Below are 27,316 nucleotides of genomic sequence, written 5' to 3'. Positions count from 1 at the left end.
GTCGAGGGCTGATGCTGGGGTCCGGAGGCGCAGCGCACTGGGCGCTGCAGGCCGCGCCCCCACCCACCCAACCGTGGCCAAGCGCACACCTTTGCGCGCGGGCTTCTTGCGCCACCCTGCGGTCTCTGCTGGAGGTCGGCATCTCGGCCCTCCTCCCGCTTTTTGGGTTACACTTTCTCTTTTCTCTGCCTCTTGATTTTTCCTTCTCTAGGTTCTGCGTTTAACCTTTTTGGGGTTCCTTCTCTTTTCTTCCTAAAGAAAACGCTTTAGAGAGCGTTTCATCTAATTTACTGCAAGTGATACTGCATACTCCCACAAGCACGTGCGCCTTGAAGAAGGAGATCTGAGGTCGGGGACTGGCTAGTGTGACCTGGACGGCAATCTTTCCCAGGCTCAGTCACACCCCCTCCCCACTAAATGCAGCTGCTTTAGGCTGAGACAAATAATGTATCAACTTCCCAGTTCCTCCACCCCAGGAGACACCTCTGAGGCGTTCCGCAGTCTCCCCTCCGCGTCTCTGGAGCTGGGGGGATCTTGGGGGAGAAGCTGGTGCGGGGGCCCCCGAAAGGGGTAGGGGCTGAGTTGGGGGCTAAGGAGGGGTGGAGGAGGGATGCTAGCTGATGGGGCTGGGCGGGGCGGGGCGGGGGCCGCTGGCTCCGCCCTTTCCTGGCGACTGGGTCTTTAACACCGCCCAGCGCACGTGTCTAGGGAGGCCCCGCGGCCGCCACAGGAGCGCACAGACGGCGGCCCGGCCGGGGCTAGGCGGGCGCCGCCGTGATGCTGAGAGGAGGACGGCGTGAGCAGCTTCGCGGGCACGGCCAGGCTATGGCCCCGGGCCGCCTGCTGGCCTGGCTGATGCTGGCATCTGCGGGCGCCGCACCCTGCCCCGATGTCTGCTGCCACCACGGCCTTTCGGGGCTGCGCTGCACTCGGGCTGGGGCCCTGGATGGACTCGATCACTTGCCCGGAGCCGAGAACCTGACCGAGCTGTGAGTGTCCGGCGGGTGAGGGGGTGCGGGGGCAAGCAAGCATATCTGAGCCCCGAGGGTGCGGACTCACCGAGGTCAGGAGGACAGGCAGGAGGCTATGCCCCGGTCCTTCGCTGCCGCCGCCGCACTGGCAGCCACCGCCGTTACTGCCTGGACGTTACCTAGTGCTCAGTGCAGCTGCGGTGCTGGTTTCGGGAAGAGCAACGGGGACTCTGCGTGGACCAGGTCTGGGAGAACCCAGCCGTCTCCAAGCAGCTTTCTGGAGCTGAGGAGAACCCTTCAGTTTGGGCACCCTTACTGCCTTATCCTCTTTCCACGGGGACACTACCACCTATGGTCTTCCTTGTCATGACCAGGCAACCCCAACTCTCCCCCACCCCGAATTAATTGGGAATTGAATCCGAAAAGTGGGAGGTGGTGAGGAGTCATAGCTTGATGGCTGAGCTTTCTTCTCCCCGTTTCCACCACCTCTCGTCCCCACGACTCCTTGATTCGGATGCAGGAAATGAACCCCCCGCCCTTGCCTTCTGGCTTCTCTCCCCTCACATCCATCTCCCTTTCCACCCATGTCTTCTTACTTGGGACAAGAAATCAGAGCCCTTGCTGAGAGATTCTCCTCCCTTAGGGGCCCCGAATTGGGAGGAATGTCCAGCATTCTGCAGTACTCTGACATTCTGAACTAATCGGTTATAAAATACTTGAGTACTTTCTAGCAGCTGGTGAAACCTATGGGAGCACTCCGTAACAACTGGCTTAGAGATACTCGAGCATCACATGGTGATGCCTGGAAAATACTCTAGTGTTCTACGTGGCTGGTGGAGCCAGCAAGACTTCTAGAAGAGAGGAGGCCCTGCTAGAAAATGCTCCTCCTGTGGCCTGGGACTTAGAAGGTGGGCAAGAAACCCTGGTCTCATGCAGGGACGGAGGGGCTGGAAGGTGTCTGAGGCAGGGGCCATGACTGCCTGGAAGTTCCTTGAGCGGCCTGCGATAATTGGCACGGAGCTACTCGGGTATCTCATGGTAATTAACGGGAAGGTACTCAATCTCCCTAATGGCCCTAGGGAGACTGGGAGGAGAAGAGATGGCCTTGTCTTGGTCTGGTCCTAGGTCTCTGCATAATGGGAGGAGGCGTGAAATCCAGGCTGCCACCCCCAACTCATCACCCGGGACCTTCAAACTAGGGCCCAGGCTCCTGAATATTTTCAATCAGAGCTCTCATTTCTCAGTTTCCTTCCAAGCCCCAAGTGGATCCAGCCCTGTGGGGCTGTGGGGTGGGGGGCGGTTCGCACAGGCCGGGGCTTGGTACTAGGAGGCATACAGGGTGGTGAGCTGAGATGTGTCTCTGGGTGGGGCGGCGGAGGGACCCCTGCCTCCGCCTGCGTGGTCCCCTCCTCCTCCCTCACTGGCAGCGCTAAAGAGGAGATAATGGACTCGAATAGACAGATTGATTATGAATCCAAACGAATGAGGCAGCTTTGAGCATGATGCCTGACAGCTTGCACATGCCAGGCCACTGCATTCTCACCCCCTCCCTGGGTCCATACAGCTGTAAACCTTCTGGGCAGGGACATGCTCTCCCTCAGAGTCACTGGAGGTTAGTCTCTCGGCCCCAGGGGACTGTCCTGCTGTCCTGCTGTGGCCAGGGTTGGAAAGGAAGAAGAGGAGAGGGTCACTCAAGCTGGTCCTGGTTCCCACAAGTTAGGGAAAGTGAGAGGGTTGAGAGGGCAGCGTTCTGAGACAGGCAGTGAGTCAGGAGCCCTTGGCATGTGTGTGCGTGTGGGCTGGGGGTGCACACGGCCCGGCCCCTGCAGGGCAGCTGAGCTCTCGGGGACTCTCTGGCGTGCCACATCCAGAAGCTGGGCAGCGCCCAGGGCGCCAGCAGTTCCGCCCCCCCACCCCATGCCTGCTCTTCCTTCTTCTTTTCTCATCTCCCTGTCTCGCTTTCTCCGGCTCTCTCTCCTTATCTATCTGTCTCTCTGTCTCCTTCCCTTATCTGACTTTCTCCTTGCCTGTCTCTGTCTCTCTCTGCCAGTCTCTTCCTGTCAGTTTCTCTTTTTCAGTGTCTCTTTATCCTTCTTTCTTTTTTTGTTTTTCTGCCACCCCCCACACTGAGCTTTCCCGTCACTGTGTAAGCCAGCCAGTCCAGCCCCTTCGCCAGCCGCCCCCACGATGACCCGTCCTCTTACTGCCCCTCTCCTCCTTCCTGGGTTCCTCCTGGGGCAGGGAGGGGTTCAAGGTGTCACTGGCTGACAGGGTCTATGCCTCTGCTTGCTCTGCTGAAAGGCAGTTGAGAGGGAGTGGGGACTGTTACTTGAGTGTGGGAGAAGGGCCAGTGGCTTCACGGGGGAGAGGGTGGGGTGTGTGTGTGTGTGTGTGTGTGTGCGCGTAGCAGCATGGCCACACATATTTGTGTGACCATGAGGCATCCTCTGTGTTATGTGGGCAGTGGCAGCTCTGAGCCTAGGCCCCCTATGGGAACAGGTGTTTCAGGATGAGCCCCATTGTTGAGCGTGTGTGGGAGAGGCCCTGCGTGTAAAAGCAGAACACCAAGCCCAGAATGGACTTGGGTGGGTTTATGAATGTGAGTATATACTCGCATTCTCACACATGTGTATGCGTGTGCATGGGTGACATGTATATGTGTGTCCACATCTAAGGGTGTGAGCATGCACGTGTGCACACCTGTGTTCAGGCATATACATGTGTGGCTGCGTGTGGAGGTACATCTTTGTGCATGTATTTATGTCTATGTGTGTGTGTGTGTGCGTGCGCATGCCTGAGTGTGTGGGTGTACCTGAGAGATGGATGAGAGAGTGTGCGCGCATCATGGTGTGAAGGTGCATGTGTACATGTTCATGTGTGACTTGTGTGAGGTGTGCCTGTGCATATGTGTATGCAGGCGTGGGTGCATGTCTGTGCATGTGTGTGTGGACAGGCCTGTCCATATGAGTGTGCAGGCGCACTCATACGTGCGTGTGTGATTGTGAGAGAGGCAGGTGGATGGGCATGGAAACTGGAACGTGGGCCCGGCCTCCTGTGACGCCCATCCCCTCTCCCCACAGCTACATCGAGAATGAGCAGCATCTCCAGCGTCTGGAGCTCAGCCACCTGAAGGGCCTGGGGGAGCTGAGAAACCTGTGAGGAGGCTGGGGACCGCGTGGATGTGGGGCTCAGTACAGAGTTTGTTGGACCAGAGGGTTAGGATGAGGGGCCTATGAGGACTTGAGAGGCTGAGGCCTGAGGGGCTGGAGGTCAGAAAGCCCAGGGTCCTGGGTAGCTGAGGAAGGCTATGGGGGGGAAGGGGAGGGGCCCAGGGCTCAGCACGGGGATTGGGGGCGGGCATGAACAGATATGCCAGGGCCCAGAGTAGCTAAGGCCCTAGGGCTGACCCTGCTGCTCCCCTCCCCAGCACCATCGTGAAGAGTGGTCTCCGATTCGTGGCGCCAGATGCCTTCCATTTCACCCCTCGGCTCAGTCGCCTGTGAGTGACCCGGGCTGGGCAGAGGGGGTGGGAGGCCACTCAGACTTGGGTGACCGACGGGCTTGGCCCTCTCCAGGGACCTGTTCTGAGCAAGGCTCCAGCCTGGGGCTTCTTCTCATCCACTTCAGGGATGGGAGTGCCCTCAGCTCCTACCCTGACAGCTAGAAGGTCCTTCTTGCTGTCTCACTTCCGTGCTTCCTGCTAAAGGAACATTGTCCATAGGTGCCTATCCCACATGAGCTAGGGAGCAAGGGGCAGGGGCAGGATCCTGGGGTCTGGAAGGGACTCCATCTCCCCTGGGAGCTGGGGTATCAGATCTGCCACTCATCACCTTCCCCATTCCTGGGAGTCACAGCTCAGGACAGAGAAGAGGTGGGCAGGAGAGACTGCTGAAGGCGAAGTCCTTGGTGCCCCTGGCTGCCCTTTTCTGGCCTTCCAAGGGCCAGGAGTTCAGCACCTTCTCCCCACTATGGGCAAGTGGAGAGACGGAAAGGCCAGGGCGGGGGAGCTGTCATTCACATGGTTGTGTGGGATACTCAGAGCTCTCTGTGTGTCCAGTGGTTTAGCGGCAACAACAACAACAAAAAATAAGGTGATATTACGTCACTGACTCTGTACTCGGGCTTCAGTTAAATATGTGTACCTCTCAATACTTACGTTAGTGAATCTTCACAGTTAACCTGGTGAGAGAGGGTGTTGTTCCCACTTTATAAATGAGGAATCTGAGATTCAGAGAGGTTAAGTTTCTGGGCTGAGGTTGCACAGCTCTAAGTGGCAGGACAGAATCACACTCAGCTCTGTGTGCTGAAGTGGGTTGTCTTTCCTATTCCTGGGTGGTGGAGCCTCTCTAACCCCCCCCCCCCGCCAAAACTGCAGGACAACTAGGCAAAGAGAGGGGTTAGGGCAGGTCCCTCAGAGGCAGAAGGTCCCAGGAGTGGCAGGCTGGTTGGTGCAGGGCACCGAGTACTGGGGCTCCTAAACCAGCTTCCTGTGTGACCTGGAGCTGGCCCTCCCAGGTGCCTTTCTTCATCTCTACAACAAGGAGGCTGGGAGCTGGGGTCGCTTTGAGCTGACTTTAGTCCCTGAGGAGAAATGGGGAGGGGACCTGAGGAAGTGCTCCGAAACTCTTGCCATCCGGCAGGGGGCAAGGGAGTGTGGGCGCTGCAGTCCTTCCCCTCCTCCAGAGCTGTCCTGGGTTCTGTGGGGAGGGGAGCACAGATGGAGCCCCTTCCCCCAGCTGGGGCCTCAGCACTTTGCCAGCTGGGGCCAAGGGCGGGGAGGAGGGAGCAGCTGTTCTCTGAGACACCTCCTCCCTGGGGTCTATGGAGGGGGTTAAGTGAGGTGAGCCCTTGTCCCAGGAAGAAAAGGAGCACCAAAGAGCCTAACCTGTCCCTCCACCGCCAATGCCTCCGAGCTGGGCTGGACTGGTTCTGGCTGTCACTTTCTCCGCCTGTCCTCCCCTCCCTCAAGCTGAGTCAGAAGGAGGTCGGGCTGCTCACTGGGGTCAGTCTTGCTCTCTCCACTCCCGCAGGAATCTCTCCTTCAATGCTCTGGAGTCTCTCTCCTGGAAAACCGTCCAGGGCCTCTCCTTACAGGAACTGTGAGTAAGGGGGCTTGCAGGGGCAAAAGCAGCCGTTGCGTGCATGTGTATGTGTGATTGTATCTCTGTGTGATACTATGTCGCCAAATCTATGTGGAACTGGCAGGGTTGTGGTGGCCCTGGGGACTCCCTGTTTATCTGTGAGCTGAGACTGGGGACTGTGTGTGCCTGTGAGCCTCGCATCGAAACAGAGGCTCGTAGGCCTCCCCACTGAGGGGTTACTGCCCTGGGGGGCATGTGAGGTGTGGGGTGTGGGGTGGGGGGCTGGCCTGCACAACCAGCTCTGTGTGTAGGAGGCTGGGGGCTGCCAGCTGCCTGTGCACGTGGAACGCTTCGCACAGCAGTGGGCTGTGTGTGCTTGGTGGGCACGCAAGGCTTCTGGGTCACTCCAGGAGGTGGCGCCCTTCCTTCACTGTCCCCTGGCCTCTCCCCCTGTGGAGCCTAGAATAGGGAATTCCATGTGGCCCACAGGCAGCTGACTTTCCTCATTCTATTTTTTTCTTAAAGTTTTATTATTTTTAGAGAGAGGGGAAAGGAGGGAGAGAGAAAGAGAGAGAGAGAAACATTGATCAGTTGCCTTTCACATGCCCCCAACCAGGGATCCGGCCCGCAACCCAGGCATGTGCCCTGACCGAGAACCAAATCCGCAGCCCTTTGGTCTGCAGGCCTGTGTTCAATCCACTGAATGGTACCAGCCAGGGATGCATTCTATTTCTTTTAATGTCTTGTTGCTGGTCATTGAGAGGGACTTCTCCTCCATCCGCACTCCTTTCCCTCTATCATTCCATGCTGCTAACTGCACTCCCTCTTACTCTAGTACTTCATTCTCTGTGGCTCTTCAGGCCTCACACCTGTCCCTCCCCTGACTCTCTTGGTATCCTCCACACCCACCAGAGTCCTGTCTGGGAACCCCCTGCGCTGTTCCTGTGCCCTGCTCTGGCTGTGGCGCTGGAAGGAGGAGGGCCTGGGCGGCATAGGGGAGCAGAAGCTCCCGTGTCTCGAGCAAGTGCCCTTTGACCACATGTCCAACAGCAGCTGCGGTAGGTGCCAAGAGCTGGGGAAACCAAAGGTCGGGAGCATTGCCGGTGGTGGGCTCGGAGTCGCCGAGGAAGTTGGGGGAAGGAGCACGGCTCTGGGGTAGGGTGCTGAGACCACTACCTTCTCTAACACCCCTTGGGCATCCTGGGCGACCAGGCGTGCCCATGCTGAAGGTCCAGATGCCCAATGCCTCCGTGAGTGTGGGGGACGACGTGCGGCTGCAGTGCCAGGTGGAGGGGCTGGGCCTGGAGCAGGCCGGCTGGATCACCGCGGAGCTGGAGGAGTCAGCCACAGTGACGGTGAGAAGCCCTTCACCGTTGCTGTCCCCCGCCCCCTTTCCCCAGGGGAATCCTCGGCAGAACACAGGGGACAAAGACAGGAAAAGAGACCATGAATCAGGAGCACATGGAGGGCAATGACAGACAGTGGTGACTGAGACCCACGAGGCTCAGGCTCAAGCTGTGGGAAGCCCCAGGCACACACGCGGCCTCAGGGAGGGCGCTGGCCCAGTGGGGACCACAGGCTCTGCTGGATCCGCCAAGACTTAGGCCCCCACCCTGGACACATGGCTCTGTCTGTGAGCAGAAGGTCACAGAGCTCTCCCATATTGGAGCTGAGGGAGACCCTGCAGGCTGTCCCCTCCGTCTACCCGCCTTCTATCAGGTAAGGAAACTGAGGACCATGGAGAGGGCGCAATGTCTGTGCTCCAGTTGCCAGGCTAGTTCTCGGGGAAACTTCTGGCCTTTTTTCTGAAGATCCTGGGTGTGGGATAGGCATATAGTAAAGGAGGCACAGGTCTGGTTCCATCTCGCTCACTAATTAATTCTTAAAGTGAGTTTTGGAAAAATCGCTCACTCTGCCTGCACTTGGGTCTTCTTTTAGGTAAACTGGGGAGGTGGACATGGTGGCCTTCTGCCTGCCCCTGGGCACTCTCTGGCCTTTATCTCTATCATTCAGACGTGTCTTTGGGCACCTTCTCAGGCTTGCCTGTGTCCTCAGGCTGGCGATGGGTGGTCAAGAGTCGCCACAACTGACTCAGGAGACATTGCTGACAAGGTCGGGAGGGGCCAACAGTGGGCTGTTCCCACCCAGAAACATGGGTAGACACACAGGGTCCAGCCTCTGGGACGAGGTGGGCCAGCGGGACCTGGGATGTGGTATTCAGTTTAGAGGCCCTCACTTTGGGAGGGAAGTCACCCCCAGAATTGCTGGAGGCCCCTGGAACAACATTGTAGGAAGATCCACTGGAACCCTGAGCAGGGCATTCCAGACATAGTGAGGGAACCGCTAAGTCACTGGTTCTTCCTCTCAGACATCAAAGCCACTGAGGGGGAGCAATGGAAAGGGGGCAAGGCAGAGGCAAGAGATGGGCTGTGACCATATGTGGTGGGACCTTCGATCAACTATGTTTTTTTAAAAGATTTTATTTATTTATTTTTAGCGAGGAGGGAAGGGTGGGAGACATCACCCCTAACTGGGAACCTGGTCTGCAACCCAAGCATGTACCCTGACTGGGAATTGAACTGGCGACCTTTTGGTTCTCAGGCCAACGCTCAATCCACTGAGTTACACCAGTCAGGGCTGATCAACTCTGTTTTGAAAAATTCCAGGTTTTTGTTTTTGATTGATTTACATCTTTGTTACCAGTTGTGTTTTCTGGAAACTTCCCATAGAAAAGTCACACCCTAACGAGGTTAAATGAGGGGAGGGGAGGATGGTTACTTTCAGGAGAGCAGCACAGAGGGAAGATTTAATAGGATACCACACTCCAGGGTGATTTGGAGATGGGACAGCCAAGACAAGAAGCTTAGGGCAGGGCTTTTCCTCGAGGTGGCTGGGACCCAGAGCTCGCCCAAGGGGCTGGACAGCACTTCCAGCATCTCTGAACTCACAGATTCCAATGGAAGCCCGGGGAAACTTCGCCTTCTCTGGCTTTATCCTAAAGATTCCACATTTTGAGATTTCCAGATAAGTGATATTTGCCCACTACTTCATTTATTTTCATCAGTTTATGAAAACAGCTTTCTAAAATGTCAAAAGATTATGTTGTCTACCTTTTGTGCTTACGAAACAAGGAAACCACAGTTCAGCAAGATTAAGAATAGTCTTAAGATCATAAAACTTCCACATGTTCATGGTTTCTTAGGAAGAAAATCTGAATGTGATTCAAGCTTTTGATGATGATTCAGAATGAAGTCGCGTTGCCTCTCTAACTTCGCTCTGTGTCTTCATCTGCCAAAGGAGGCCACGCTGCTGCTGTTGCTCGTGACTGGTGCCCTGTTATCGGTGCCGCACCCTTGTTTCTGACCTTCCCTGGGCTGAGGTGGAGCTAGAGTGGTATGGAGAATGGGAGTGAGTAGGCGGCAAGGTCTTAGCTGGTTCTCCAGTGAGTCATGTGTATTTGGTACTTGGGATTTGTGACATCTATTTAGCTGTTCTGGTGAGTGGTTTTGGGTCAGGATATTTTGTGCCTATTTTGAGGTTATTGGTTATGTTCTACATTTTCCAGATCATTAAATAAATAATCCAGGAGAGAGTCTGTGAACAAGCTCTAAAGGAGGAGGCCCATTCTCTGCTATATTCTCTTCCATACCTCTTTCCTCACCCTCCCCACCAGCCCTCTCTCTTTTCCATCTGGAGCCAGAGGGGCTCCCCAAAGACGACAGCTCTAGCTCCCCAGCTCCTAAGCAGAAGCCAGCTGACCCTCTTTCTGGTCTTCCGTTCTCTTCCTTGGTACAGCAATCTGGGAGCCTGCCGTCCCTGGGGCTAACCCTGGCCAATGTCACCAGTGACCTCAACAGGAAGAATGTGACATGCTGGGCTGAGAATGATGTGGGCCGGGCTGAAGTCTCTGTTCAGGTCAACGTCTCCTGTGAGTCCCAATGACTGCCCTGTACCGGCCCCCATCCCTTCTGCCCTGAAAAGATGTGTGGGGCGGGGGCGGGCGGTGGAAGAAAAGGGTGGGATGTGTATCTCCACAGCTGCTCCCTCCCAGCTGTTTTCAGATTCCCATGAAAACCTGATCCTTTGGGGGAAATGCTGGGGGCTGTCAAGGCCAGAGGGATGGGGATGGATTTCTTTCTGGCCTCCTGCCCAAGTCTTGCTACCTGAGGCCGTCAGCCTGGCTGTTCTCACTGCTCCACTGTAGTTCTTCATGCCTGTCCCTCTGTAGGGCCTTAACTCTACAAACTAGTTTTAAAAGAAGCAATTGCCTGGGAAAAAATACAATAGAAAGTAAACTATTAGAAAAATAAAATTTATATTCCGAACTTTAGATTTAAAAGAGAAAAAAAAGCAATGCCCTCCCCAATTCCTCTTTTAGGCTCACTGCCTAATTTCTCCAGGTCTGCCAACAAATTATTTTAAATCTTCTACATTCTATAGTTTTTCTTTTAATGTGAAATATAACATACATAGATTTGTGCATAAAACCTAAGCCCTTCAAACAGTGATTATTTTTACCAGCACTTCAGCAGACACTCCCTTCCTCTCTCCATTCAGGACCCCATCCTTGTCCTCCACCCCATCCTGACTTTTGTGATAATTATTTCCTTGATTTTAAAAATAATTTTATCCATGTATGTTTCCCTGTCAATATGGTGTCATTCTGCCTATTCTTGCAAGTCTATAAATGGAATCATACCTCAAGTATTATTCTGTGTTCAATTTCTTTTGTTCAATTATATTTGTCAGATTCATCCATGTTGACGGGAGTATCTTTAGTTCATTCAATTCACTGATGAATAATATTCCATTGTATGAATGCTGGCTGGGATTCCAGTATAAAGGATATATGTATATGTATATAGATACAAATTTTTCCTATTATTGAGGGTCTTTTTGCTTCTTTCAGGTTGGGTCTACTTGAAAACCATGTCGTCTTTCAAAAAGTTTTTAAACTTTATTTTTTTGCCCCCTCCTATCTTCTTTTCTTAATTTAATCCTCACCCAAGGATATCTGACATGTTTATTGATGAGAGAGAGAGAGAGAGAGAGAGAGAGAGAGAGAGAGAGAGAGAGAGGTTGCCTCCCGTTCTTGCCCTGACTGGGAATCAAACCCACAACCTCTCTGGTGTACTGGACGACACTCTGACCAGCTGAGCCACCTGACCAGGACCCCTCCTAACTTCTTAAGCTTGATTACACTTATCACTCCACATTTACTCCACATTTAATTTCCATAAGCTGATGCACCTCTTCTCTAGGGCTATTCCTTATTTACTTAAAGCCCACCACTTTTTTTTAAGCCTCCGAACTTTATATACTTGCTACCTGATTTGTTTAAGATTTACTATCAACTTTCCCCTCTCCTGCCCACCCCCAGCCCCTGGACAAGTTCATGCTGGGTGCCCTCCAGCTACTCCTGACTTCTCACCCGCGCTCTCTCTGGCCCGCAGTCCCGGCCAGCGTGCAGCTGCATGCAGCGGTAGAGTTGCACCACTGGTGTATTCCCTTCTCGGTGGATGGGCAGCCAGCACCCTCTCTACGCTGGCTCTTCAATGGCTCTGTGCTCAATGAGACCAGTTTCATCTTCACCGAGTTCCTGGAGCCGGCGGCCAATGAAACTGTGAGGCATGGGTGCCTGCGCCTCAACCAACCCACTCACGTCAACAACGGCAACTACACGCTGCTGGCCACCAACCCATCAGGCCAGGCCGCTGCCTCTGTCCTGGTCGCCTTCATGGACAACCCTTTCGAGTTCAACCCCGAGGACCCCATCCCTGGTGCGAGGGCCCCCCTGAACCCTGCCCCCACTCTCTGGGCTCCACCTGGGTACATATCCTTGTGTCCAGGGAGGCCTGACCCACTTGCTGTGAGCCTGACCCTAGAAGCTGGAGTGCCTGCCTAATCCCGGACAGAAAAGAGTCTGGGGTTCTGTTGTCCAGCTCTGTGCTGGCCACCTTGCCCCTGCCTCCTCCATGCCCCAGGAGTCCTGAATCTCTGAGCTGTTCCACTCCATTCACTTGGGCTGGCTGGAGAGAGCCATTCTACCAGGGCACCCACAGCCCCGTTGGAAAAGGGCCATGGGCCACTTCCTGCTGAGGTCCAGCACCCTACCACCCCATCTCACCCACAGCCCATCAAAGGATGGGTCCCAAGGGGGAGGAGGACTCTTTGCTCTCCTCCCCCATCTGACTGCTTTCTCTCGTCCCTCCCGCTGCAGTCTCCTTCTCGCCAGCGGGTGAGTAACCCAGGCTGGAGGTAGGTCTGGAGGTAGGTTCTGTGTGGCCCCTGGAGCCAAGGCTTGGGCAGAGGGTACAGTTAACTGATCCCCAAGTGGTCGGCCAGGGCCGGAGTGGGGAGTTGCTGGAGGAGACACAACATGTGCCGAGGCCCACCCTGCCCTGTGTCCCCACAGACACTAACAGTACCTCTGGAGACCCAGTGGAGAAGAAGGATGAAACACCTTTTGGGGTGAGCATGGGAAGTGGAAGCATGTCCAGTTGGGATCAGGAGACTGTGCTAGAGTCTCACCTGCATGGCACTTCTGATCAGAGTGGGGATCACTACAGACTGGCCTGTGCCCAGTCGGCCACCCTCACAGACCAGGGGAGGAGGGGGCAGGTCCGGGAGCCTGGCTCTGGGCTCCAGTGCAGGATGGAGGAACAGTTTTGCTGTGGGGGAGTTCTTAGAGATTGAGCAAAGCTCCTGATCCAACCACGCTCACTCCCAGGTCTCAGTGGCTGTGGGCCTTGCTGTCTTTGCCTGCCTCTTCCTTTCTACGCTGTTCCTTGTGCTCAACAAATGTGGACGGAGGAACAAATTTGGGATCAACCGTGAGTGGAAGGGCTGCAGAGGGGCTGTTTTTCAGTTTGTCCTGCTGCTTTGTTTCCTACTACTTTTCCGGACTCTGTCTTCTGTCGGGTGGGACAGGGGCTGTGGACACATGGAGTTTAGTGTGTGTTTCGGGTGTATGAGAGCCTGCTGGCTGTGGGGCTGCGTGTGTGAGTGTGTGTAGGCCGGAGCTGTGGTAGTTTCACAGGTAGCAGATGCTAATTGGTGGCTGGATTGTAGTCAAACACTAAGTGGGTCTGGGAGGTCTGAGCTCTGTTGGCGGGGCGGTAGGGGAGTTCTTTGGTGGCCCACGGGGCCTGGGGTTGGACAGGAGCCAGGCATAGAGAGACCATAGTGCCTCCCCGTCTCCCTGCTGGTTGTCATACTCACTAGCTCCTCTGTTTATCACCCTGCAAATTATAAGGTGGGGTCACTGGGCATCTGCAACCTGTGGCTGTGTCTCCTCCCCAGGCCCCGCTGTGCTGGCTCCGGAGGATGGACTGGCCATGTCCCTGCATTTCATGACATTGGGTGGCAGCTCCTTGTCCCCTGCTGAGGGCAAAGGCTCCGGGCTCCAAGGCCACATTATTGAAAACCCACAATACTTCAGTGATACCTGTAAGGGAATATGCTTGGTCATGGGTGGGGGCCAGTTCACACGCACACATGTGTATAGCACCCCCCGTCCTCGCTTTTGCCTACCCCAGGCCTGAACAAGCCCTCCCTTCCACCACCACCCTTGTTCACACCATTACCCCTCCTGTCTACACCACAGAATGGGGCTTGGTGAAGAAGTGAAGGCTCAGTTTCAGTCCTCATCCACCCCCTTGGTTGGTACCCTTGTGCAGTACACAGCCCTGCCAGAGAGTCCTGTCCTGGCCCCTAACCCATCCTTCCCAAAACTGGGGCTCCTTTCTGATCCTGGAAGCCACTCCCCAGGTGTTCGTCACATCAAGCGCCGGGACATCGTACTCAAGTGGGAGCTGGGTGAGGGCGCCTTTGGAAAGGTCTTCCTTGCCGAGTGCCATAGCCTGCTGCCTGAGCAGGACAAGATGCTAGTGGCCGTGAAGGTAAGACCTGAGCCGTTGTTCCAGAACGGGGTGCTCAGGCTGGGGGTGGTCTGCCGGCCTCTGGCATGGCTCAGGACTTGCAGTTGCGTGGGCCACCTTGGATGTGGAGAGGTGAGGGCTCTCCCCGCTCAGTCCTGTGTCCATCCCACCTTCAGGCGCTGAAGGAGGTATCTGAGAGCGCACGGCAGGACTTCCAGCGCGAGGCTGAGCTGCTCACCATGCTGCAGCACCAGAACATTGTACGCTTCTTCGGTGTCTGCACTGAGGGCCGCCCACTGCTCATGGTCTTTGAGTACATGCGGCACGGTGATCTTAACCGCTTCCTCCGGTACGAGCACCTGGCTCTAGTGTTGGCCCCTGGCCCCTGGCTCCAAGCTCTGTTGTCCCTTCCCTGCAAGCATGTTCTTCTTGTCTGTTGAACTGAGGGGGCATACCAAGAAGGAACAGGAAGACATGACTCCTGTCCTCAAGGGGCTCTGAGGCAGATGTGTGAACACGGGGACAGTCCGTGCAAAGGACAGAGGGGCAGTAATTGGGGAGATTGCACTAGCAGAAGTCATAAGCCAAAACTTAAGGATGGGTGAGCTTTGCAGAGAGTGTGCATATTTGTGTGTAGAACACGGCAGCCACACTTGTAAGAGGCTGAGATAACTGCTACAACAGCAGCAGCAACAAATGAATGCTTTTCAGGCACTGTCTATGTTCCAGTTATATACTTTACAGTCCATTCTTACTGTGGTTGTATGTCCCTGTACACACGTATCTGTATAATAATATAAATACTTATTTCTTTTTCTTTTTTAAAAAATTATTTATTTATCTGTAGAGAGAGGGGAACAGAGGGAGAAAGAGAGGAAGAGAAACATTGATGTGTGAGAGATACATTGATCGGTTGCCTCTCACATATCCTCTTTTGGGGACCTGGCCCGTAACCGAGGCATGTGTCCTGACTGGGAATCAAACCGGCGACCCTTTGTTTTCCAGGCCATTGCTCAATCCACTGAGCCACACCAACCAGGGCTATAAATACATACTTATTTTTCATAGTCCCCAAGCATATATGGCAATTTATACTTGAAGAAAGTCACCAAAAATTCATTTTTTTGGCTTTAGATAAAACAACTCTGCTTTGTTTACTAATTTGTGCTGATAATTTTGGTAACTTCAAGAAATGTGACCGTCTCACAGATCAGGCTTAGAGAGGTTCAGTGACTTGCCCAAGGGCACATAGGTAGTAAATGGCCCGGGGGGATATGACCCCAGGCAGAGCCCTGCTTTTAACCCCTGACTGTGACGATCACATGTTCTGATGAGATGAGCACCTGTGAGGATGGGGCAGTGTGAGGCAGGGAGAACCCAGGGTTTGGAATCGGTTCTGACTTATTAGTTGAGCCTTCTTTGCTAAGTAGCTTTTTTTTCTGACCTCAGTTTCCCCACCCAGGGTACTGTGGTTCTGGAAGAGAAAGCTTTGTGTAATTGATAGTTGATGGTCGCACTTTGGTCCCTAAACAATCCCTCAGGAGTGATGGGTCACTCATGCAGTCAGGCTGCAAAAGTCAGTTGGGAGACACCCTGGAGTCTGAGCTTTCCTTGTGGATGGAGAGGAGCCACGGGAGGGGGTGGAGCAGGAGGGAGGTGATGCCAGACCTGAGGCTCAGTGTGAGGAGTCGGAGGGGAGCCCTTGCTCACAAGACACAGTGTGGGCTCAGTGCTAGGTTTCAGGGATGCAGGCCACCGCCTGGGGCCCAGGCTATGGGAGAAGTAGCTCGGAAAGCTGGATGGAGCACAGGGGGAACCAAAGGAGGGGATCATGAAAGCTCCTAGATGGGCCGAGAAGACTTCGCCTAGGAGGGGCCATCTGTTCCTTCTCACCTCTGGGCCTTTGTACTTTACATTTCCCTGTGCCTGGCACACCAGGCCTCCCTCCCAACCATTTCATCCACCCAGTCCCTAACCCCTTCGAATGGCTTACCCACCTCTGTTCTTTAGGGCAGGAGTGTCAGTTTAGATGTCTCTTCCTCCAGGAAGACTTCCCTGCCTTTTTCCATCCCTACCCTGAGTGTTGATCAGGTGCCCCTCACATGCATTCTACTCTCCATTGTAGCTCTGGTGCATGGCAAGCTGGAGATATTTTAACAAATACCTGGAATAAATGAAGAAATAAATGAATAAGGAGAAAGCTGGCCAGTAGGGAAGGACAGTATGGACAAAGCCATCAGCTCAGGCAAAGGTTTGGAAGAAAGAATATTGGGGAATGGAATGAGTGATCAGGGACTGAGCTGGAGCGGTGTCTGTGGGGAGGAGCTGGCATCCTGGACACCTTTGGAAGGGAGGAGGACCCCATGGGAATGGCTGGATATTGAGGGCAAAGGTGAGAGAGGCAGGAATCCAGGAGGGCTCCCAGGTTTCAGGTTCAGAGCTGGGTGGGATGATTTCCTTCCACTGATATTGGGGGGAAGGTGCTAAGCATTTTGGCAAGGTCTGGGTCAGAGGTTTCTGTGGGCAAGAGATGTGGGGGCCAGTGGGGAGCTGGATGCTGAAGTTGGAGTTCAAGGCAGCTGCCTGAAAGGAAGGTATGAATGTGGGAATTGTGGGCATTGGTTGAAGCCCTGGGGCTGGGCACATTTGCAGCCCTGCCCCTCCCTCCCCCTCCTCCAGCCAGCGGCCTCCCCTGTTCTTTCCTTCCTCTATTTCCAGCCTCCTGATTACCTGCCCCCCGTCCCGCGCCCCGCTCCACCCCAGCTCTCCGGACTGCTTCCTCAGGCTCCCGGGGATTCTCTCCTCCCAGCCCACCTTTCCTCCCTCACTCTTTTGCAGGTCCCACGGTCCTGATGCCAAGCTGCTGGCTGGCGGGGAGGACGTAGCTCCGGGCCCTCTGGGCCTGGGGCAGCTGCTGGCTGTGGCTAGCCAGGTCGCTGCGGGGATGGTGTACCTGGCGGGGCTGCACTTCGTGCATCGGGACCTGGCCACGCGCAACTGTCTGGTGGGTCAGGGACTGGTAGTTAAGATCGGCGATTTCGGCATGAGCAGGGATATCTACAGCACCGACTATTACCGCGTAAGGATCTTTGGTCCCAGTCACGCCCCCAAACCATAGACACTGGATGCTGAGTCCCCGCCCTGAGCTTGCCCTTGCCAGACGCGCCCTTTTCTTCCTCGGGCGAGTTGGGACTTAGGCTAAAAAGCCCCTTAGTTCCTGGGTCCGTAGTGGAGGAGGGTCTGTCTCCGATAGCGATACCTCATCGGTTTTTGCCTCTTACTCCTGGGCGAGAGAGAGCTGCTTCCTTGTATCTTTAACGATGGGACTGGGCGAGTCTAGGGGCGGGAGAAGCTGCACAGGGGCGACTCCTGCAGTTGGCGCCCCCCCGCGACCCCCCGCAGGTGGGAGGCCGCACCATGCTGCCCATCCGCTGGATGCCGCCGGAGAGCATCCTCTACCGCAAGTTCACCACCGAGAGCGACGTGTGGAGCTTCGGCGTGCTGCTCTGGGAGATCTTCACCTACGGCAAGCAGCCCTGGTACCAGCTCTCCAACACTGAGGTCAGCCCCTCTTCCTGGGCCCCCTGGCGGCCGCTCCTTTTCCTGCCCCCGCGGCTGCCTTTTAGAACTCTGCCCTTCTGCTCCTTGTCCCACTGCCAGTGGGCGCCTGTCCTTCTGCGACACTGTGCTCCCTCCACCCCGCTCTATCCTTTTTTGCATTCTTCTCCCTCCAGACACTGGCTTCTGGGAAACCTCAGAGCACTTTACAAATGGCACCCGGACCCCCATCCCTAGCTGCATTTTATAGGCCTAATAGGCATTATGAGGGTGAAAGGAAGAGGCCTGGGGAGAGGATCACATAACAAGAGGGCCTGACACTGCAGCAGAAAGACTGGAGGTTAGACTGTAGGAAGGACAGTCCTGCCCCCGCCCCCTCCTGCTGGACACAGCCAGAGCAGGCCCCAGGTGTTCTGTCTTCCAGAGCAGCCTCCCCGCCCCCTCCTTGGCTCACAGCTGTCAGTTTCCATTTCTTCTCCTAATGCAGTCTCTTCCCTGGGGGCTGGTGGGGTGGGGGAGAGGGTTATAGATTTTAATTTTCTCAAGCACTGAGAGAAGGAATGGAATTAGTGCCGCCTATAACCCCAGTCCTCTAATGGGGAGGGAAGGCAGAAGGGGTGGAGGGGAGAGGCTCCAGGCCCCTTCAGCCCACTCCCCGCCACCGTCTCTCCTTCTTTAGAGCCATTCACAGCTCTAGCAGTCTTTCCTGGAGTCTAACGTCGACCTTCCCTGCTGCAGTTTCTTTTTGAAGCTAGGCCCCCACAGGGTGATACGTACAGAAGAGAAAAGGAAGTGGGGTTGCCTTCTACCTTCAAGTGCAAGCCAGCCATTTTTCAAGGCCTTTCCTTGCCATCCTGCTTTGTTTTCTTTTTGCCCTCCTGGAGCTGAGCGTTGGAAGACCCTCCCCTTCCTCCATTCGGCCTTCAACACTAGGCTGATGGATTTGGCAAATGCCTTGGTTCCTTTCCTTCCTCAACCCACCTGGCAAGTCTTCTGAGGATATGACTCTAGCCTTTTGGGAAACAATCCTACCCCCAGTCCAACCTTCCCAGAGTCTATCTAGCCTTAATCTTTCCCACTGCTCCGTGTCAGAGTGGAAAGGAAGCTCAGGATTCATTGCATCCTTTTAGGTTATTAGTAGCCAAGAGGCCCGGCCATATTGTGGGACCTGCTTTAGGAGCCTCAGTGAAGGAGGCGCAGCGCTGGGGCTGGCCTCCCTCTCCTGCCTCTAGCCCAGTATGCCCTCTTCTCTCTCCTTCTGGTGGCCCCAGGCGATCGAGTGCATCACTCAGGGACGTGAGCTGGAGCGGCCGCGTGCCTGCCCGCCGGAGGTCTACGCCATTATGCGGGGCTGCTGGCAGCGAGAGCCTCAGCAGCGCCACAGCATCAAGGATGTGCACACCCGGCTGCAAGCCCTGGCCCAGGCGCCTCCCGTCTACCTGGACGTCCTGGGCTAGGGGGCTGGCTAGGGGCTGGGGCTGAGGAGCCAGGGTACTGGGGCCTGCTCTCAGCAACCTATAATTCCCAGCAGCCCTAGGGTGACCTCAAAGCATCTAACTCTCCCTCAGCATGCGGGAAGGGTCGGGTGGAGTGTGGGAAGGGAGGATGTGCCCTTTTCTCTAGGTAGGGTTCTCTCACAGCAATTATATTTATTATCCCTTGGCTGTGTCTCTTGCCAGTTCTTGGGATGACGTCGTTCCGGGAGTGGGGTACTGGGACTCAGGTAGGGATGGCCCCCTGGGGCTCTCCCTGTCTCTGGTTTCCCTCAGCACCTACCCCTACTCCGTGCAGCCGTCACCTCCACCTGATGGCTGTGGCTTGCTCGCAGCCCTGAGCTCACCTTGTTTACCTGGTGGTGAGGCAGCCTTCGATGAAGCTTCTCGGGCCATCAGACACCTGATTGCCCATCCCCGCACTTCACATTCAGGAGGCTGGTGCTACAGGGGCAGGGAGGGATGGCAGCTGTTGCAGTGGACAGGATGAAAACGGTGGTGGGAGTGTCTTCCTAGCTCTGAACAGAGCAACCACACAGTAGAACCAATGGATGGGGGGTGGGGGGCGAGAGAGAGCTTGCCTGTGTGTGTGTGTGTGTGTGTGTGTGTGTGTGTGTGTGTGTGGGCGCGCCATGCGCATGTGGCAGGGACAGGGAAGGAGCAGGGTAAAGGAATGGTGAGGGAAGCAACTCCTTCTTGCATCCCCTCCATCACCCTTCTTGGCTCTAAGTGCCTTAAGATCAGCATCTGGAGGCTGGGGACTGGACAAAGCCGTCTCCCTGTCCCATCAGCCCAAGGGAGGAGGTGGGGTCTCCTTTCCCCTCTCCCCCTTGCAACACCACTGGCCGTACTGAGTGGCCCAAGGCTTCTGTCAGCACGGAGGCTGTGTGAGGCCCTGCATCCCCAGGGCCCGGCCCTGCCTCCGTCTTCCTCACCCCTGAGCCAGGGAGGCGCGGTTCCCCGCCCCCTGCCCCAGCCCTATCACTTTCAATCACCTGCCCGGCTCCTGCAATAACCCATGTTCCCCACAGCTCCTCAGGGCTAATGGCATGGCTGCCTTTTGTCCCTGGGTGCCCAGCTCTCCCCAAGTGGTGATTCAATCTGGGTCTTATCACCCCTGGGCCCAGCCCGGTGGTGTCTGCCTCTTGTCCAGGCTGGTTAGTGCTAATGGAGGTCTGCCCAGGGCTGCAGGCTGATGGACTGGGGGGTCTGGTTGCTGAGGGCAAGTCCACAGGCCCCCCTCTCCTGCCCTGGGGTGGGTGGGGTGCTGCTGGACCACCCCTGTGAGGGAGGACTTGCAGCAGGTGGAGTCACAAGAGGAGAGGGGGGGAAGCCTCTTGAGAAAGAAGGTGGGGAATCAGATCTGACAGGTGAGACTAAGGGATAGGCGCAAAGAGAGAGATGGTGCAGACAGAGGCGGGGACAGGCCCTGCAGACGTGAAGCCATGCAGAGCGTGACAGCAAACAGAGGAGAGAGAAACACACACATGGATGGAGAGAGGAAGGTCAGAGGAACAAATGAGTGGGACAAGCAGCTGAATCAGAGTGTCCTGGAGCAGAGCAAGGACACCTGGGACACGTCCTCCCGCCTGCACTCCCACCTTCCCGACTCCCTCGGCCCCTTGAGCCTCTCCTCAGGGCTGGCGGCGGGGCACCCCCAGCCTTGGACCCTGTGCCTGGAGGCACAGGGGCTCTGAGTGTCAGCCAGCTTTGAGCAGGACTGTAGCAGAGGGGATCTGCCAGGGCACCGTAGCGTTTCCAAGGACAAGAGCTTCAGGGCATCCGAGGCTCTTAAAACCTTAGGTGGAGGTCTAGCTGGAAAAGCTGAGCAGGTGGGAACAAGGTTAGGACAGGGAAGGGAAAATCCCGGGAGCACATGGGAGAGGGAACTGGATAGCTTTTATCTATCCGGGAACAGGAGCTGAAGCCAGTCACTCTGCTCCCTCCAGGGAATCTGGGCCCAGAGCCTTGTGCTGGGTGGTACAGAGGGCGCTAGTATCTACATTACCAGCTTCGCTGACCGACATGCGTAGCACATCCACAGGCACACTGGCCTAGCCCACGCAGCCAGGTACACATGTGCAAACACATACACCCACAGCCACCCCATCACTCACAGCTGGTGGATTTCATTGGCACCATCTCCACCCTATTGTGGCACATGGCCTCTCCCTGTTAATTACCTCCTGGCTGTGCCAAGTCCATTAGCTGCTCCACCACCCCACATACACCAGGAGCTGAGCACCAGCAGAGATGAATGCCTGCAAGGGGATCAATGGAATGGGACCCTCAGGACTCCATGGGAGCTTGGGGCAGGCACAGTAAGCTGAGGCTGTGGGGATCAGACATCTGGTTCCTCCTGACTGTGTGGGCCCTTCCCTTCAGCTCTCCCTCTCAGAAATGGCTGTCTTGGATGAAAGGTAGAGGCTCAGAAAGGGTGGTGCATCAAGGAAAGAACCGAGAACGCTAAGGAAGCTCCTCTCTGGGGAAGCTCCTGCCAGCTCCTCCATATAGACTCTGGAGACAAGGAATGGGTGGTGCAGAAGCCAGGGGGCTCCCCAGGGACCCCAGCATGGGGATGGGCTCTCTAAAGAATCCAAGGGTCTAAGCCATCCTGATCCCCTCAGCCTTCCTAAGCAGTCTTGGCTTCCTTCCTGTCCTGCTCCCTCTGGGGCTGGATTCCCGACAGGAGAGCAGAGCATCTGTTCTGGTTTCCAGGAACAGTGTGGGCAAAATGCTGGGGCAGCCTGGGTGGAGAATGTGCTGTGTCCCCTGGACCCCCGAAGTGAAGAGTTCCTAGAGAGAATGCCAGACTCCTTAGGCCATGGACTCTCTACCTACCAGCTGGAGTGAGCCTGTCTTGCCAAATTCCTAAAGTGAAGTGGCAGCCCTGGGAGAAGTCAGGACCCAGGAACTTCCAGGCTGAGCTCCCAGGCGGTCCAGCCCCCAGCCCCAGTGCCCTGGAAGGAGGGGACTCCGTTACTCCGCACATCAGCCCCCTCCCGGACCGTCTCTCTCTGTCCCCCTACCCCCACTCCAGCTCTGACAGCCTCTCCTGCTAAAATGGAATGTTCGAGTAGCTATGGCTCTGGAGCGCTTGGAAGGAGAGAGGTCTGGAACCAGGAGAGACAGACAAGACAAGGGCCACGGCTGCAGGAAGAGCCTTCGGAGGGGTAAACAGGGGCATGGAGACAAAGAGTGGGTTCAGAGCAGCACAGGAAAACAGACTGTGCACACAGAGGGCACAGAGAAAAAGGAAGGGAGCTCAGGTGCAGAAGGGCAGAGCCTGTGGTCTGTGGGAGCAGAGCCCCAGGGCACCGTGTATCACTCTGAGCCCTGCCGCTAATCAGAGGCTCTCAGCCCACCTCCCGCTAAACTGGGTCTCTTCCTCTTCTTCCAGGGCTAGGTTCCCTGGAGGGAAAGCTTCTAGACTCTGGAGTCAGAGTGCCTGGTTCTGCACTTACCAGCTGTGTGATGTCAAGCAAGTTACTCAACTTTTCTGTGCTTTACCGTCCTCTACAAAATGGGGATCACTGTAGCACATCTTCACAGGGTTGTTACGAGGTTTACGTGTAGAGCGTTTCCAACAAGGCCTGGCCTGTAGTAGGTCCTATGTAAATGTTTGCTCTATTTTTCACTCTTTCCCACTCCTCCCCGTCCAGTTTCCTTCTCTTCTTCTCTGTCCTACTCCTGGTGCGGGCCCTAGCCCTGGTCTTTGGGGATGAGACAGGACAGGTGGGCAGGGGTGTGTGTTGGGGGCAGGGCTCACGAGAGAGAAAAGAGAAGCTTGTGTCCCCCGATCCCAGCTACCCCCTCCAGCTGCAGCTGCTCTAGAGAGGACTGGCCTGGCTGGGGAGTGTGTGAGGTAAAGAGAGTCTCTTTCCTCCCTCTGAAATCTTTTAGGCTGTGGGTCTCTGGGCTGCCCCAACAGACCTTGGTGGACGAAGAGTCTCCAGGTACTGCAAGCAGGGCTGCGCCAGAGTGCCCCTGCTCACTGCTCCTATCAATTCTAGTCTCCTGACTCCCTGATTTTTCCCAGTGGGAACTTGCCTTCTAGCTCACCTCCTCTGAGTAGCCCTCAGGGATTAGACATGAACCTTGGCACACCCATAGGGTGCTTCGGAGGTCACAAATCCTCAGAGACTCTGAGCCCGGTCTCCAGTGCATCCATCCAGGAGCGGGAAACATGCTTCTCTCCCTACTCCCTGTGGCCTCTCATTCCTGAACATCAGTGTGTCCCTCTTGCTATCTGCCCTCCTGCTTTCTACCTGGATCTGAAGGGGTTAGTCAGCCCCAGGCCCCGCCCTTCCACTGCAGGTCCCAGCTGCCTGGGGCCTGTGGTCAGAGATAATGTAGGCGAGTTAGAGGACAAGAAGGGATAGAGTTATTAACGTCTTTATCTTTGAGGAATATCGATTGTGGGGTTTCCATGCTCACTTGTTCTTATAATGGGGCTCACGGGGGTGATGGGAGGGGCTCAGGAGAACCTCATGGAGCTTCCAGCCCCTACAGTGGGTGGGAGCAGGGCTGCCTGGGCCTTCTCAAAGAAAGACACGTAGAGACACAATTTGGGAGACACGGACTCCAGGAAGGCAGAGGGAGCTGAGAGGGCAGTTAGGGCTTGTTTCCTTTCGCTTTGCTTTGCTATACTTAGGACAAGGAGAAGACAGTAGGGTGGGCCAGACAGCTGAGGTGGGCGTGGGCTTGTTTCCTTTCGCTATGCTTTGCTTTAATGTGTGCTCACTCACATGCATGTGCGCACGAGAGAGACAGAGACAGAGGATGCAACTGAGTTAGAGAGATGCAAGATGGCAGCACAAGGAGGAGAAGGCAGGGATCCCTCCTCCTGAGGCTCCTATATGTGCAAGTGACCCCCAACCTCCCCTTAGTTAAGGAGGAAGAGCGCCCTCCACGAACGCTGGGTGCTCTGTGACAACTTACCTGCGCCTCTCCAAGCAGCCATCTCAGCGTGTGGTGGTGGGTGGTACCTCACAGTGGAGCATGTAGCCCCCTTCTCACCCCCACGGTGACTTTGGTCCCAGAGTCTCTGGTTTTGTGTTTGCATGTGACAGTCCCTGTGTGAAGATTTGTGCAAACTTGGCTCTTTGCACAGATCTGTGCAAATTTCCATTCCCAACCTGAACTCAAAAAGGATGTAGGTAGGGGAGGGGACTCAGGGATCTGGCCCCTTTCCCAGCCAGAGGGGTTTCAGCTACTGGCTGACCATTTTTAGGGATGGCGATGGAGCTCAGGCTGCAGAAAGACTCCAAGGGGTGAGCACCTCAAAGAGGGAAATGTGGGGGTGTGGGGGTGTGGGGGTGCTAGGGACAGAAGGACATGATCTCCTCTGTTTCCCTCCCTCCTTCCTTCCCTCCTTCCCTCCCTCCCTCCCTCCCTCCTTTCTTTCCTTCCTGCCTCTGGATTCCTTTCTTTCTCTCTCTCTTTCCTTTCGGAAGTTGAGAGGAGGGGGCAGGAGTGGCTTCTTGGGCAGGGGGTCAGCCCTGGTTCCTTTTGCCCCGGAGGAGCTGGCTTTTCCTTTGCTGGGCTGGGAGAAGAGGTAATTAATGACAGGGAGGCCAGGAGGGGAGAGTGTTCAGGGCTAATGTTGGTATTAATGAGGAGCTGGTCCCAAGCGAGGGATAGGATTCAGCTGGGGCACTGTGTGTGTGTGTGTGTGTGTGTGTGTGTGTGTGTGTGTGTGTGTGTGTGTTGGTGAGTGGGAGTTATGGGGGACCAGGAGCTCCTGACTTATCCCATCAGCTTCCTCCCTCCCCACAGTGCCCCTCCACCCTGCCCCTTGTCCCTTGCCTTTGTTTTTGTGGACCTCTCTCCTGCTATCTGCCTTTAGACCTTCTGTTGGGGGAGAGCCAGGATCCCTCCCCAAGTCCAAGTCCAAATCCACCCTGGATGTGGGAATTGGGCAGCCCCCTCAACCCTTCCTTAGCCCTTATTGTGGGTGGGGTAAGGGGGTGCATTAGGTGATTCCTGAGGCTGTCAGCCTGGCTAATTGCCTCTCAACCTTCCCCTCATCACCAGGGCACACCCCCACGAACTCCATTAGCCCCCCCCCATAGGCCCTAAATCAGCCCCAACTATTCACAGGAGGGGGGTCTGGGCTGAGCTATGATTACAGCTAGAGGGGAGGGGGTGAGGGATGGGAGCTTGAGTGCCAGGAGGACTGGTGGGCAGGCCACAGGCAGGGCTGGGAGGGGGAGAGAAGAGGGTGGGGGCCTGTGGGCAGATCCAGGACAGGGACCACCCAGGGGCAGGGACCTGGGAGCTTGAAATAGGGAGCAGAGGCCAGGTGGGCAACTTAGAGCCATAGCTTGTATTTTAGCGCCCCCCCTACACACACTTAGAGACCTAGGAGGGTTAGGGACTAGATCGTCCTGACCATTGTTATCATTGCCGAGCATTTATACCCAGCGTGGTCGGAGAGGCAGGGGTGGCGGCAGGAGTGCTCTCTCTAGTCAGGCTTTCCTGAGAGGGCCTCACTCTTCCTTTCAGCTGCTACCCAGGGCAGCCACCCTCCTCCCTACGTCCATGTTCTAGTGAATGCATCTAGTGGGACTGTGGGCAAGACAGGGAATGGCAGGTGGGGTGTGCATTGGCATCTTACCTGCTGAGGTGAGTTGTGTGTATTGGAGAGAGACCAGCCTCATGCTCAACTTTCAGCCACTTCTTCCAAGTGAGATCAGGGAGCTCTCTGCAGCCCTTTCCAATTCCTTCAAGGCAGCTGCTCCTAGGACTTGTCAGCAACCCCTTCCCATCCTAGAGGGAAGAGACACCCACACTTCACCCCTCCCCCCACTCCCGTCTGTTGGCACTCTGCTGCGTTCTGAGCCCGTGCACTTCCTGGCACCTCTGCTGGTCCAAGCCCCACCACTGCTCGCCTGGATCCGTGCAGTAGTCACTGGTCTCCCTGTTGCCGCCATGCTCCCTACAGCCATTCTCAACACAAGAGTAATTCTTGTAAAACCTGAGTTGCATCATATCCTTTCTCTGTTCCAAATCCTCTGGCAGTTTCCCATGCCAGGCAGAACAAACTCTACAGCCTTACCACAGGCGAGAAGGCCCTGCAGGATTTGACCACCATTACACCTCTGTCCTCAACATCTCCCACCAAGCTCTCCTTCCTCACTGGGTTCCAGTTAACCAGGTAGTCTTTGAACATGGCACATGTTCTGGCCTCAGGGCCTTTGTACTTGCTCTTCCCCTGCCTGGAATGCTCTTCCCCTCAAAATCCGCATGGCTCCTTACTTCACCCCTTTAGGTCTTTACCTGGAGGTTACCTTTTCAGCGAGGCCTTCCCTGACCACTTTTCCAAAACTGCGCCCCCAGCACTCCCTATCCCCTTCACCTGTTTTGTTTTTTTTTCTATTTTTTTTATCATCCATTGTGTCATGATCTTACTGATTTATTTTATTTATCATCTCTCCACCAGCACCACTATTAGAATGGAAGCTTCATTTTTTTTTTTTTACTTGCCACATTTGGGAAGAGATTTTTGTCTTTTTTATTCATAGTCATAGCCCCAAATGCCTGTGTATAGTAGGTGCTCAACAAATCTTTATTCAAGGAATGAATAATTGACTCTCCAAATAGCATGTGAGCTCTTTGAGGAAGGATACCCTTATTTCTCCCCTAAATAAGTTATTAAATATAAAGACCTTTATTAATTTATATATAAATATAAGACCTTTATTAAATATAAAGGTCTTAAAAGGGTACCTGGTAGGGTTCATTCAATAAAAGTTAGTAGTTGCCATCAATACCATCAACTCATTTCCCCTGTATCCTGGGCACCAGGCAAACACAAAATGAATGCGTGTTGAGAAAAAGGATGAATGAGGACCTTGGATCCTCTTGTACTTCCCTGGAGGCAACAGGGAACTTCTGTCCTTCTAGATGTAGGGCTGGGCCCAGGAGCATGCTGGGGTCCAGACTGCTGGAGGAGCATTGCACAAGGTAGCAGCCCTTCACTAGAACATTTATGGAGCACTCACTTTGTGCCAGGCCCTGCGATCACAAAGATGATTTTGACATGGCCCCAATTCTTGAAGAGGCAAATTAAACTTTCGTATGTAGGAGTTGGATGGGGAGGGAGGGACAGAGGTTGGAAAGACTCCCAGAGAAAGTTGAGCTGAATGTGGAAGGATGAGAAAAAGTGAGTCAAGTAAAGGCAGGGAGGTGCTTATGTTCCTTCTCTCTGGTCCTCAGTCTCTCTCCATTTGCTCCTTGAAGGTGATGGGTCTTGCGACTTTCAAGGCCCCTCCGGCCTTGGACATGGTTCAATTCTGTGGTATTTGGCCTCCAGACCCGGAGCTGTGCTG

The 27,316-nt window shown here is 55.2% G+C and overlaps 1 protein-coding gene across 2 annotated transcripts; it reads left to right on the top strand.

The window, feature by feature from the left end:
- The first annotated feature begins 777 nt into the window (after positions 1-777).
- On the top strand, positions 778-18,947 carry NTRK1 (neurotrophic receptor tyrosine kinase 1). Of its 2 annotated transcripts, XM_054563310.1 has the most exons (17): positions 778-989; positions 4,052-4,126; positions 4,399-4,470; positions 6,002-6,070; positions 6,965-7,110; positions 7,265-7,407; positions 9,848-9,980; positions 11,506-11,832; positions 12,273-12,290; positions 12,468-12,523; positions 12,783-12,885; positions 13,355-13,501; positions 13,823-13,953; positions 14,109-14,281; positions 16,771-17,011; positions 17,335-17,493; positions 18,762-18,947. In XM_054563310.1, exons 1-17 carry the CDS (start codon positions 778-780, stop codon positions 18,945-18,947), a joined length of 2,391 nt encoding a protein of 796 aa, XP_054419285.1. The 2 variants fall into 2 exon arrangements, with proteins under 2 accessions (XP_054419285.1, XP_054419286.1); XM_054563311.1 differs by lacking the exon at positions 12,273-12,290.
- The last annotated feature ends 8,369 nt before the right edge of the window (positions 18,948-27,316 follow it).

The sequence above is a fragment of the Pteronotus mesoamericanus genome, unplaced genomic scaffold (assembly GCF_021234165.1).
Source record: "Pteronotus mesoamericanus isolate MK-2021 breed Mesoamerican mustached bat unplaced genomic scaffold, CSHL_Meso_final scaffold_705, whole genome shotgun sequence".
Classification (NCBI taxonomy): domain Eukaryota; kingdom Metazoa; phylum Chordata; class Mammalia; order Chiroptera; family Mormoopidae; genus Pteronotus; species Pteronotus mesoamericanus.
Note: the sequence above shows the minus strand (reverse complement) of the source record. Positions and strands in the feature narration are given on the sequence as shown.